The sequence below is a fragment of the Arvicola amphibius genome, chromosome 4 (assembly GCF_903992535.2).
Source record: "Arvicola amphibius chromosome 4, mArvAmp1.2, whole genome shotgun sequence".
Taxonomy (NCBI): Eukaryota; Metazoa; Chordata; class Mammalia; order Rodentia; family Cricetidae; genus Arvicola; species Arvicola amphibius.
In genome coordinates this window covers 43,188,210-43,201,917 of record NC_052050.1, presented here as the reverse complement: position 1 = coordinate 43,201,917, position 13,708 = coordinate 43,188,210, and the positions used below count along the sequence as shown (strand labels likewise).

The 13,708-nt window shown below is 48.3% G+C and overlaps 1 protein-coding gene across 5 annotated transcripts in view; it reads left to right on the top strand.

Annotated features, from left to right (window-relative positions):
- The window catches only part of Fam222b (family with sequence similarity 222 member B), a 53,840-nt gene extending 41,649 nt beyond the window's left edge, over positions 1 to 12,191 (top strand). The window contains exons 1-3 of one of the 5 annotated variants that reach the window (XM_038327697.1): positions 1,594 to 1,715; positions 8,694 to 8,821; positions 9,303 to 12,191. In XM_038327697.1, the coding sequence (XP_038183625.1) occupies positions 8,694 to 8,821; positions 9,303 to 10,797 (1,623 nt within the window). In that variant the 5' untranslated portion in view covers positions 1,594 to 1,715 and the 3' untranslated portion in view covers positions 10,798 to 12,191. Of the gene's footprint in view, positions 1 to 1,591; positions 1,716 to 8,693; positions 8,856 to 9,190 lie in introns of those variants that run through there. The other 4 variants (XM_038327696.1, XM_038327701.1, XM_038327698.1 and 1 more) reach the window with 4 other exon arrangements.
- Positions 12,192 to 13,708: the final 1,517 nt, after the last annotated feature.

Here is a 13,708-nt window from a genome sequence, read left to right as displayed (position 1 = left end):
CCTATAGATACCGCCTCAGAGACCACAGGACCAGGACATCTCTTTATTTTCAGGACCTGCCATGTTATAGATGAGGAATGAAATGACTGCATTTTAAATGCAGAAACAAAGCACTGAGTATTTACTCATGGGAATGCAGTTGTAGTTCTCAGCGTAGTGGTAGGAGAGGTGACTCTGTCTCTTGGAGTTCCCTGTGTGTCTTGGTTGACTAATGGAACATTTATAACTTTGAAGACATCAGAAGTGTGCAGTGTTCCTCATTTGGGTATAGTTGACCAGAACCTGGAACAGGGTTACTCAGCCGTTATGAATATTGATCAGCCAAACCACAGTCAACTAAATAACGCGTGAGCATAAGGGTAAATGCTTATTGGATGTTAGCACTGTTCTGATAAGCGACTCACATAAATGAACCCTAAAAGCCAAGCTTTCTTTAATATTGCAAGGTTTTCTTTTGTATCTATGTTAGTATAGAACATATATTTCAAGGGCTGGTGATATATCTCAGTAGTTGGTCATTTTCCTAGATTGCTTAAGAAATCTTATGAGCTCCAGCACCACACACACCTAACCTGGCTTTCAGAACTCAAGCTTATTGTGTGATATAATGAACATATATGTAAAACCTGGACTAGCTGTCTCCAACCAGTGTAACTTGGTTATTTACATTTTTTTAGGGACATTCATTTTTATCTGATAAGAGATTAAAATATAGGTAGGTAGTACAGGCTAGCTTGGAATTTAGCACCCTCCTGCCTTTACCTCCGTGGTGCTGGGATTATAGGAGCTCTATAGGTGGCCTTTGTTTTATTTGAGGTGTTTCTACTATACCTGAATTGTTTTGTGTTGTTTTTGAGAAAAGTTCACATTCTGCAGTTCAGATTAGTCTGAAAGTCATGATTCTCCTTTGTCACCCTGTGTAGTGCAGGGCTTTCCGTGTGTGCCGCCATCTGTGGGGAGGGTCTTATCATAGAAGGATGTTGAGTTTTGTTAGAGGATAATTTGTCTTTCATGTGATTGATGTGGTTCGTCTTATCTCTAGGTTTATGTGTGCCTAATCATCTTTCCATCCTTGATATAAACCCCACTTGGTTGTGGCAGATGATTTTTGTGGGGAATTTTTCTGTGTATGTTCACCAGGGCTAGTTTCCTGGAGGTTTGTTTTGTTTTAAGCATTCACTTGTGTGAACGGGTGTGGGTGCTTGCGCCACAGACGTCAGTTCTCTCCTTCCATCATGTGGGATCTGGAGATGGAACTCAGATTATCAGGCCTGGCAGGAGGTGCCTTCCTTTTATCTTTCTGGCCCTACCTGGAAGCTTTACAAAGACGTGTGTTTACATTGCTAGCTCTCGCCCCGTTTTATTCCTTCACTCACGCGTGTTCCGAGTGCGGTGTCACTTTTGCTGTGTTAATGGTTGAGAGTAAATTGCTGCTACAGACAGATTTCTAGGTAAGTTTTAACCAGCATGCTGTTAATTAAGTTGCTTATCTGTCCATACTTAGCACTCTGCCTCCCATATCAGATGTCCTTGTACCTTCCTTGAAGAAGCTGCCCTACGACCAATGACCTTATTCTTTATTGTTCATTACAGTGTGAGCCGCTGCCCCGTGTTGTGTTGATGCTGGTCTGCCATGCTAGCCTGTCTACCCGGGCCAGGTGACCTGCCCTTTCAGCTTCTTTCTCACACGCAGATGAACACTGGACTTCAGAAATGTAAGTAGGCTGGATTCCCACGGAAGGGTGTGTGCTTCTGTGTTTTGTCCTACATGAGGGCTGTCTCAGCATCATGTCTGTGATGCACTGACCATGACTTTTGGTACTTCCAAGATATTCGTGAGCTGACATTGCAGGACAGCAGGCACAAAGGCCCTGTCTGTCAGCAGTGCGAGATACTTTCAGATCCTACAGTTTCCAGTGTGTATGAACTTGTTACTGACAGCCTTCTGCTGCACAGCAAAGCCACAAGGCGCTTCAGTGGATGTGTATCATAGGACCCTTCAAAGAAATGTTCCCTTTGAACCCCGAGAGCAGCTGACTGAAAACTCATTGTCCAGCTCACTTTTGTGTCTCTAAAGTGACTGTATACACTCTTGGTGATTTCTTGATCTCTGAATATGGTCTGTCATGGAAACAGACAGCTCTCTTTGGCTTTGCTCTCTGCCCCGTGAGCCAGCATGACTTTTGCTCCTAGAAACAAACTTTACCCCAGGGGTCAGGAGCCGACTTCCTTGGTTTCTCTGGGTGTGGTTGTCTATGTCCCGCCCGATTGGACCTCTGAGAACTGTTAGGTTCGTGTCTTGACTTCATTCTTTCAGAGCATTGTAATTCATACTTTCCCCAGCTTCCGACTTCTGTCCCTGTACTACATGATAGGCGAGGGAAATAGTCTTTATTTCTGACTCTCTCTTACATGAATAGTGTCTAAGTAAAAACAGCCCTGAATTTGGAATAAACCTTTTTAGAGCGAAACGGGGCAGCTGGTGAGGCAATGGGGCTTTCTTTAATGCTGTGCAGTTTACCCAAGTCCTTCATGGCAGCCATTAGCAAACTTTTTCTGTAAGTGCCAGAAGCCAATATTTTGAGCTTTGTGTGTCGTCTGCTTAGCTCTTCCATTGTAGATCAGAAGCAGCCATAGACAGCATGCCTAGTGTAGTTTGTCTCAGTCACATTTCCTACAGCAGCACACGGAAGCTGCACCAGGTGAGCGTGGAGCAGTCAGTTTATAACCAGCGGTTGGTATGAAGTCAGCCACTCAGAAGACTGGGGCATGAAGATCTCAAGTTCAAGAACATCTAGGCAGCTTAGCTCTTGAACCATGTGTAAAAATAAAACAAGAGGTGAGCATGGTGGCACACAAGTTTAATTCCCACCATTTGGTAAGCAGAAGCAGGCGAATATCTGGGTTCAAGGCCAGCCTGGTCTACATAGCAAGTTCCAGGCTGGTGAGGACTACCCAGTCTCAGAAAAGTGAACAAAAAAGTAAAATTAAGTTGGCGCTGAGGGTGTAGCTCAGTTTGGTGGAATGCTTATTACTTAGCTTGCACAAAGCCCTGTATTTGTTCTCAGCACCAAATAAATCGGGCATGTTGGTACAGGCCTTTAATTCTCAGTACTTGGTAGGCAGAGTCAGGCTGAGCGAGTCCCAGGACAGCCAGGGCTACACAGAAACCCTGTCTCAACCCCTCTCCCCCAAAAAGAAATCAGCAGCAACAAACACCTACTTAGACCTCACGTCCTTGAAAAAGCAGAAAACTCGCCCTCACTGGGTCTGAATTTGTCTGATGGAAGGGCTGTGGCTGTCTGACTCTGGAAGTCGGTCCTGCTGTGCCAGCTTCCTCAAGGAGCGTTTCTCTCTCCCACCCTCCGTCCCTGGCATGCTCCGGAAGTACTCAACCACACGATAGACCTCCAGCCCTAACTTTGTCCTGGTGGTGACTGGGCGATAAATCTGTGTTCTGTGATATCCCAACAAGCACACTCAGAACACAGCTAAGAGGAAATACACTTGGAGCCATAACATACAACGACAGGGTGCTCAGTGATACCAACGGGGGATTTGCTCAGAAGGGGGGTGCCCCCTGTAATCCCAGTGCTTGACAAGCTGGGGCAGGAGGCTGTGCTAGTCAGGACCATCCTGGGATACAGAGCAAGACTCTGCCTCAAAGCCAAAACAAACCTAAGACATATGTCAGTTTCAAGGGGGTCTGTGGCTGGTGGAGCGCATACTTGGGTCAGGTGGATGTCCTCTTGGACATCTGAAGATTGTATGTGCCATGGTGTCCCTTACTTTGAGAGTCTGCAGCTGTTTAGGAACTCTGTTTTGTAACTTTGATTTTTCTCCTGACCCATCTTTTCCCAGGAATTGTAATTTTTGGATTCTCTTTTTCCTTAACTCCAAGCCCATCTGCTCACTTTTCTAGCTCAGCACAGGATACTGCAGCGGCTCATCACAGCAGTCGGTGCAGTGACCGAAACAGTCAAGGTCTTCTCGTTGTCCTTCTTGTTGTTAGATTGTTTTTCTGTTTCTGTTCGTTTTGAAACAGATTTGTTTGTTTTGTTTTTCAAGACAGTGTTTCTCTGTGTAGCCCTGATTGTCCTGGAACTTGCTTTGTAGAACAGGCTGGCTGGCTTTGAACTCAAAGATCCACCTTTATCTGCCTCCTAAGTGCTGGGATTGAAAGCATGTGCCACCATGCCCAGCTTTAATTCAGAGTCTTACTTAAGCATCCCAAGCGATCCTGCTTCTACCTCCCCAAGTGTTGGGCTCACACCTAGCTAGCATGCTAGCTTTTTAAAAAATTGGATGTATATGTGTATTTTGTCCCATATGTCTATTATGTACCTCTTGCATTCCTGATGCTCACAGAGGCCAGAAGGGGACATCAGATCCCCAAGAATTAGGGTAGCAGATGGTTGCAAGCTGCCATGTGGGTGCTGGGAATCGAACCTGGATCCTCTGGAAGAGCAACTGGTGCCCTTAACTACTGAGCCATCTTTCTAGCACCTAACATATCATTTTTTAGTTTACCTTCTGCATACAGAGCCTTGGAAGGGCCTGGAACAAATACTGAAGTGACTTGATTTCTTCAGATATCGGCATGCCCCCTAGTGGAAAAGCAATTACTGTGAGTTAGGTGCTCTATTACAATTTTTATATATGTTTGTTTATTTTGTTGAGTTTGAGCTTCACTATGTTGCCCAGGATGGTCTCAAACTCCTGGGCAGTGATCCTTCTTTCCTAGCCTCCCAAATAAGAAGAATACTCTGTGTGTGTGTGTGTGTGTGTGTGTGTGTGTGTGTGTGTGTGTGCGCGCGCGCGCATGTTGTAAGTAGCTATATGGGTGTTAGGAACCAAACTCAGTCCTCTGGAAGAGCAGCTAGTGCTTTTAAGCCATCTCTTCAGTCCCCACATATATATTTTTAAGTTTTTATTTTACCTTGTGAGGTTTTTGTTTGTTTGTTTTGTGTTGTTTTGCTTTGTTTTGTTTTGTTTTGTTTGACAAGATTTCTCTGCAGCTTTGTAGCCTGTCCTGGAACTCAGTACTTTGTAGACCAGGCTGGCCTCGAACTCATAAAGATCCGCTTGTCTCTGCCTCCTGAGTGCTGGGATTAAAGGTGTGCGCCACCACAACCCCACTGCTACTTGTGTTTCTGTATGAAGTGTCCGTGTGCTTGTACAGGTATATGTGGAGATCCATGCATGTTTTTGTGGTACATTTGTGAAGTTCAAGGATAATTTTCAGGAGCTGATCTTTCCTTTCACCCTGAATTCCTAGAATCTAAATTAGGTTGCCAGACTTGCACAAAGAGTAAGAACTTTACCTGCTGGGCCTCTCTGTCCTATTCAGTAATTCTGCATGGGAGACTCTTCTTGCTCCTTTTGTTAGTTTTCAGAGACAGGACATTCCTCTAACCCAGGATGACCTGGAATTCATCAGCTGCTAGAGTGCAGAGTACAGTGAGAGTCACGGACCCTGCACCTTGTTGTCTTTCACATGGGGCTTGCATGTCACATGACTACTCATTTCTGGGCCAGCACTTGCTCCTATCAGACGCCCAGGTCTTCTACTTGTGGATTCCATGTTTCTGCCACACCTCAAAACAAAAGGAAAACCAAGGAGCTCCCTGGAGGAAACTGGATTTACAAACCACACATGCACACTCCCTCCCTGCCTTAGATTAGGCAACTGCTTTCTGACATTTAACTCAGCTTGAAGTCAGGGGTCCTACATTTGCTGCTTCCTTGATCAGTTCCTTTGTTCTGACTGGGCAGACTCTGCCTAACCTGCTTTTCTTGAATAACTATAAACAGCTGGGATTCATGTTCATATCACATTTTTCCTGCTTGAGTCTCTTAATATTAGTAATTTTGTAACATAGTAAAGCAGGTTTCATTTCTATTGACAAATGAGGAACCACACTGAGTCTTCAGTTTTTAAATGGTAGAGCCATAGTTTGACGTTAGGTGGAAACTGTTGTTCTAGCCACAGATCGCCCGTTCTCTATGCTGCCCTGTATCTGTATTATAACCGTACCAACTATTTAAGACAGCCTTTTCTTTTTAGATAAAACTGAAGATCTATTATCTGTGGTTAGAGGAAGTTGTTCCGGAAGTAAGGTGCCGGTGAGCCTGTATACATGGGAGGGGCACCGTAAGAACACGCTCACAAAACCGAGCATGATGGCACCCAGTACTTAGGTCAAGGAGTCAAGCCCAAGCAGAACTACACAGTGAGATCTTATCTCCAAAAACCAAATAGGAAACTGGACGTGGTGTTATGCCTCTAAATCTAAGCATTTGAGAGGCCATGGCAAAGGAGTCAGGAACAGCCCGGTCTGCTTTGTGGGACCTTGGTTCAAAACAGCAGTGCAATGTGGTGTGGTGGTGGTGGCATCAGCAGTAGAGGCAAGAGGGTAAGGCTTTCAAGGTCAGCATGAGGTATCGGAGACCTAGAAAAAGAGGGAAAGGTCTGTGTTGGGCTTTTTTATTTTAATTTATTTTTTTAAGGACTAAGCTTAATGCTTAATTCTATCTCGTATGGGACAAGTGGTGGCTCTTCTGGAGCAAGGGCACTCTTGTTCAGTGTGCTAGTCACTTAGGGATCTTCCCCAGCAGGAGCTCCCCATCTGCACCCTCCCTCTCGACCTTCATTTTCTTCTTCTTCTTCTGCCTTTCTTCACGGTCAGCATCAGGAGAACAATGCCATGCTAGGAAAAAACCTGAGGAGTGATGCTCACTTTGAGCAGAGAACTTCAATCCACAAACCACTTTCCATACCGGGTCTTCTGCGCGGATCTCAAGTAGAGGTGGAGAAGCAGGTCTACATGTTCCCTCTGAACCAAATAAAGCCCAGCACTTTCGGCTCCTGTTGCTCAGGGGGTCCTAGTTGTTGTTTGGTGATAACTGTCCTAACACTCACCAGGTGTGCCGCCTGTCTAGGGAGGCGCTGTACTGGGAGTCAGCAGCAAAACGCTACTGTCTGTGCAGCCTGGTGAACACTCAGGCTTGCAGGGAGGTTTTTGTTTGTTTGTGTGTCAGGATCTCACTCTGCAGCCCAGGCTGGCTTGGAACTCAAGGCCAGACTTCTGCTTTTGTCTCCAGCTGGTAATTGCACACACACTGTGTGTGTGAACCACCGCAACTCAGCCAGCTCGAACCTGGGACCCTTTCTTCTTTTTCTTCTCTTTTCTTTTAGGAATGGTGTTGGGGTGGGAGGGGGGTGGTTTCCAAGTCAGGTTTTCTCTGTAGCCCTAGCTGACCTGGAACTCACTCTACACCAGGCTTGCCTCGAACTCAGATCTATCTACCTCTGCCTCCTGGGTGCTTGGATTAAAGGCATGCACCACCATGCCTGACAGAGTTCTTCAACCTTTAAATCTTGCAGTAAATTACACTCTTTTAAATGATGTGATTTACCATCATAAATATACATTGGGGTGACTTGTCCATTCTTATGCTCAGCTATTTTTTATCTTTCCTGGATGCCTTTCTCCTCCCCAACCCCTATGCTTAAAATCTATATTGTAATCTTTTCATGAACCTGCTAACTCTGCTTCATACTCACTATTCCTGAAATTCTCCTCTGGTGAAGCCCAGTACAGTAAGTAAAGATCCTTCAGGGCACTGCCAGGGCTGATGTAGCCATGCCCCCGTGCTGCTGCTGCTAACTTCAACAATAGCCAGGTGTATGATTGAGTGCTTCTGAAGTTGTGTTGTCTGCAGTGTTTCCGGAAGCATTTTTTCTAAGAGTTCTAGGGCCTTTAATGTTGGTGCACTGGACAGTAGTAGAGGCTGATAAGATGGAGACACAGTTGGGACTGGCTACATCTCCATCCCTGCGCTGCTGTGAGCATGGGACCACATATTCATTTCTCCTATACTTGAACTCTTTCTTTCCCTGCTTCAGAGAAGAGCAGTTTCTACCCAGTTCTTCCAACATGCTCCTCTAAGTCTGCTTCTGCTCCATTTGATGCCCAGCGACATGACTTTGAATGGAGTCTCCTTTGGGCCAAGGCCAACCAAAGCTACCAGCTGGGCACTTAATAGATTAGTCCTTGGTCTTTCCTGGCTACTTTCTGCCAAGGGAGGAAGCAGGGGAGAGTCAGCCAGCTGAGCCCAGGCTCTGTGCCAAGCCATTTTCCTTCTGCTTTGGGCAGTGTGTATACTTACTCATTCAGCAAGTGTTAATGGTGTACTTTTTGTGTATGCTTAGGGTAGACCCCTTCTCTTAGAGAAGAAAACAGCAATGATCCCTTGTAGGGGGGAGTCTGGCATACTTAAAGAGCTCTTGTCGTGGGAAATTTTTCTTTCTGGATTGGAAACCCAGCATCCGCTGGAGCCCCTTGATGGGAAGCCCCCGGATACGAGAACAAGGAGAGTGTTGCCAGTAATGAGGCACAGTGAGTGGATATTCCTGCAGTCTCCAAAGAGGCCAGCTCCTCCTCTTTCCTTTTGGACAGTGACAGACTGGGTCACATAGACGTAGAGATGGTCTGAGTCTTTTATTCTCAGCCCCTCCCTGCTGCTGTCACTTGCTGTCACCCTCCCTCCACACAGGCAGATAAATACAGCCTTTTGATCTCCAACCAGTTGGGCACCAAATACACTGTAAACAAAAGTGAGCTTGTGAGTGGGAGACATTGGCAGATTCCTCGTCTTCTCCTGAAATAGTGTCTTGTTCTCTGTGCCAGATGGGCCTGCCCACCCATGGGCATGGCACCCCAGCTGCTTCGCTGGCCACTGCAGAGGGAAGAGTAGGACCTTTACCAGCGTCCCAACTGACTGAGGAGGGCGCCGACAGGCAGCGCCATGATGGCGGGTAGGGACGGAGCCCCACGTCCTGAAGAGCTCTGGTAATGTCTGTGAGAAATGGCTGAGTGGGCTTTGGATCTCCAAGCTGGAGTTCTGGAAAGTTGTTTTGCCATCCTGATCTTTAGATCAGGCTCACAGTACACCTGCCTCCTGTGGTTGTGAGGGTCATTTAGACAGTCTGTCCCCTAGTGCCTGGATACTGTACACACCCAGTGAGTTCCAGCTGTGCCGAGACTCTGGGGACTGACTGACACGAGGGAAGGCTACAGACGGCTTCAGCAGGCTCTAGAAAGGCTGGTTGGCTTGGACTGATGAGCCCCTCCTCTCTGCTCTCCTTCCCTCTCTCTCTCTCTTCTCTCTCTCTCCCTCTCTCTAGGGGACACTACACAGAAAATGAGAACTGCTCACTATCCTACCCCAGCCGAATTGGACGCGTATGCTAAGAAGGTCGCAAACAACCCACTGACTATAAAAATCTTCCCCAACAGTGTGAAGGTTCCTCAGCGGAAACACGTTCGTCGTACTGTGAACGGCCTCGACACATCAGCCCAGCGCTACAGCCCCTACCCGACTCAGGCTGCCACCAAGGCAGGCCTGCTTGCCATTGTCAAAGTGCCAGCCAAAAGCATACTCAAGGACTTTGACGGCACCCGAGCCCGGTTCCTCCCTGAGGCCATCATGAACCCCCCAGTGGCACCCTATGCTACTGTGGCACCCAGCACTTTAGCCCACCCCCAGGCCCAGGCTCTGGCCCGCCAGCAGGCCCTGCAGCATGCACAGACCCTGGCCCATGCCCCTCCCCAGACACTGCAACACCCTCAGGGTATACCACCACCACAGGCACTGTCTCACCCCCAGAGCCTCCAGCAGCCTCAGGGCCTGGGCCACCCGCAGCCGATAGCCCAAACCCAGGGCTTGGTCCACCCGCAGGCCCTGACTCACCAGGGTCTCCAGCATCCCCCTAATCCCTTGCTGCATGGAGGCCGGAAGATGCCAGACTCAGATGCCCCCCCAAATGTGACCGTGTCTACCTCAACTATCCCCCTTTCAATGGCGGCCACCCTGCAACACAGCCAGCCCCCGGACCTGAGCAGCATCGTGCACCAGATCAACCAGTTTTGCCAGACGCGGGCAGGCATCAGCACTACCTCAGTGTGTGAGGGCCAGATCGCCAACCCCAGCCCCATCAGTCGTAGTCTGCTCATCAATGCAAGCACCCGGGTGTCGACCCACAGCGTCCCCACACCAATGCCTTCATGTGTGGTCAATCCCATGGAGCACACCCACGCGGCCACAGCCGCGCTGCCTGCTGCAGGTCCTGTCAACCTGCCCACAGGCATCTCTCGAGCCCCTACTGGCTACCCTAGCGACCTCAAGCCAGTTACCTGGAACCAGCACCAGCTGGCCCACCTACAGCAAATGTGCAGCGAGGCTGGTGGGACACCAGCCCCTGGCCTGACAGGCAAACATACAGCAGGACGCGAGTTGGCAGGGCCCGGTTTTGTGGGCAAGGCCCCTGCCTACCCGCAGGAACTCTGCCTGGCGCAGTCCTTCCATCTGAAGCCTTCCCTGGAGAAGCCGACCCCTTCCCCACCTGTCAACGGGCTCCCGGCCCCACTGGCCTATCCCAATGGTCACTACTTCCAACCCCTGTGGAACAACATCCTACCAACTCCCAATAGCGACAGCTCGGGGTCTCAGGACCTCGCCATGCCGTTCCATGCTGGGCAGCCCACAGGTGCACCCCTCGACTGTGCAGCAGCTCCTGGGGCCCACTACCGAGCGGGAACTGGGGGTGGGCCAGTGGCAAGCCAGAACAGCTTGATGCAAACGGTGGATTACCTGAGTGGGGATTTCCAGCAGGCCTGCTTCCGAGAACAGAGCCTGGCCATGTTGAGCAAGGCCCACCGAGCCCCTGGCACCCGAGCCCCCGATCCCGCAGATAGTCGAAGTCTTCATATTCAGCACCCAGGGTATAGATAGGGGGCAATGATGCCCTCCTCAGGCAACACGCCATACATCACCCTTCTAGGCTTAGTCTTACTTTGAAGTAACTGGATAGTTTCAAAGTTTCGCTGCTCCAGTGTGATCATCCTTAGATATCTAAGGAAGGGAACTTGGCAGGGTCCATTTGGAGGCAGAAGAAGGTCCTTTCTCCTCCCATGAGCTACTCCTGGTTTTCTGTTAGAAGCTAATCCTATCTCAGCACCTGCCTGTCAATCAGTCTCCACCTTGACCACTTGTTGCTCTTGCCATCTTTTGCTGAGACTGAGGTATGGCTGAGGAAAGTGGCCTAGAGCCTTAAGTTAGGCTTCTCTGTCTAGGACTAAGAAGCCAGACTTTCTGAGTGCTCTGGAATCTAATTCTTGACTCCCGTAAAGATGTCAAATGAAAATACACCCAGCTTCCATCTTCCCCAGCTGCTCCCATTCCCCAAGGCTTGGTTCTGCATTTACGCTGCTCCCAAGTCACTGTACTTGGCCTTGCTGAAGCCTTGAGACTCAGAAAACCTTGGCGTTGGCATCTTAATTCTTGACTTCCTTTCCAGAGAAATGCAGTGGCCACCTGGCATTCCCAAGACGACCTGTCGCTGTGGCCTCTCTCCAAACTCAACTACTGTCCTCATCCCTGCCTCCCTTCCCCCTTAAGGGAAAAAAAAAAGCAAAACAAAAACTACCTTACTTGAAGAATTAGATATAGGTAAAGGATGATCACATTAGAGTTTGGAATTAAAATCACCAAAAAAATAATTTAAAAAGTTAAACTGCATTTGGTTCTCTACACTGGCTAAGAATTATGGTCCACACTGTAAGTTTTAAATGTCATGTTTCTGTTTGAATGTGGGTTTGAGGAGCATTTTGTATGCGTGGCCCCACAGATACATACACCCTTACATTTTGCGGCCCTTCAGTTTAATGAAGAACAAAAAGAAAAACACAAAGCCTTAAGCTCTTTGAATTCTTCCTCTACCAAATGAGCATGGTTCTGAGCGCTGCAGGGGGGCTTAGATTGGAAACAGCCCTTCTTGCCCCTTGCCCGTTAGAGCAGCTTCCACTCATTCCAGGACCAGTGTGTCTCATTCCCAAGTGACAGTTAGCTGTCTAAAAGTTCACCACTTCTCTGTAACTTTAGGTTGTTTTGTTGTAAAGTTTTGCACCTGTCTTCTGTTGCACAGTGGGCTTTAAAAATAACAAGCCCTTGCCTTTCCTCTTGTCTTTGGGGAATGTGAGCTGAAGGCCTGGGGTTCATTCTCACTGTTCCTTAGCCAGAAATTCTGTAGTGATCTGAAGCGATGTGACCGAAGCTCAGCTTTTAAATTATGTTGGCAAGTTGCCTTATATTTAAAAGAAGGAAAAAAAAAAAAGGAAAAAACAATGCCTGAGTGTGTTATGCCAAATGATAGCAACATGAAGTCCTAAATTATTGTTTCCCTGCCGTCTGTGAACACTGGTATTACTGCCCTATCCCCAAGCCCCCAAACCTCTGGTGCAGCCTCCTCACCCAGGGCCCCTCCATCAGCAGACTTTGTGTGTCATATTTAAAGAGCTCCACTATCTCCTGTGACGTTGTGCTTAACCCCCCTCCCCAGATTCTCCCGGGAGTGCGTTGACAACATAGGAAACTGACGAGACACTAACTTGGGGGCTTGCACACCTCACTCCCACCTCTAGTCTGCATGGAAAACATTGTGGTTCCCTTCCCCTCCGAACAACTGCCCCCAGCTTTGATGTAAGGTGTTTCCTAGTTCAACCTGATTCCTCCCCCCCCCCCCTGCCCCCAGCCAGCAATAAGGGTCCAGGCCAGGGTTTCACCTCCACTCCGTGCCACCCGAAGGGAGAACCTGGGTCCCCTTTCCGCTCACACTGTAGCACTACTTCCCCACCGCTCACCCCACCTGTGGTGGTTATGGGTGTGGTGTGTTTATTTTTTTTTTAATTATAAACCAGTAAAACAAAAAAAGCCTCCTCCTGACCTTGTCCTATTTTAATGTGGTGAATGCCTGAGGTGGTTTTTGTCTTGAGGACAGCCTGTGATGTTCCCGAGTAAAAGGGGAATAGTTTGTTTCTACGGTGGTGGCAATATTCTATTCATCCCTCAAATACGCTCCCCAGTTTATCGTCCCACACTGAACCCATCTTTAGGTCGTACCCGTACATACAGTTTAGTCAAGCCCTCAGTGGAGGCCCATAGGGCCCTGCCGTACGTCCACTCCAAGGGCCGTTGGTCCTAAGAGGTGGGCATGTTTTGCCATACAATCTCCACCATATTATAAACCTCCCATTTATTTCTTCTGACAGAGGTGAGAGGGAGTTCTGTAATCTAATCAAGGAAGCCGCCTCACCCTCATTCACACTGCTCCATAGATGGATGTCAGAATTCTGCAAAGAAAGCCAGGCTGCCCACTGTCAGAGCTAACAAGGCAGGCTGGTGCTCAGGGTGCCCACTTCACGGCCTGGTGTACGCCCTGGTCTGAACCCCACGCCAGCTCTGTCTGTCATGCAGTTGTCTTAGAACAGTGCTACTCCAAGCTGTTCTGAAATGCTGGTACAGTACTTTAGCTGTGTATCTGCTAAAGCCCAAGGTTTTCTCTAGTTTCCAGGCTGTGTCTAACAAGGTGTCATGAGGGACCACTGGCCCTGAGCTTAGTGAAAATACTAGCCTAGTGGGGAGCTAACCAGCCCTCCTGTCTTCTCTCTTTGCTTCCCTCTGCAAAACAGGCTTACCCTCCTGTCTAGGCCCCAAGAGTAAGGCTCTTCATTGGCTCCTGTCATGATCAGATTCCAAAACCAGTAGTTGCAAAATTTATTTTACCAGTAAGGGCAGATAACCCAAGTAACTTGGCAAAAGCTTGCCCAGATTGGAGCTGTATGCCCCTGGTCATGAATCCAGGCAG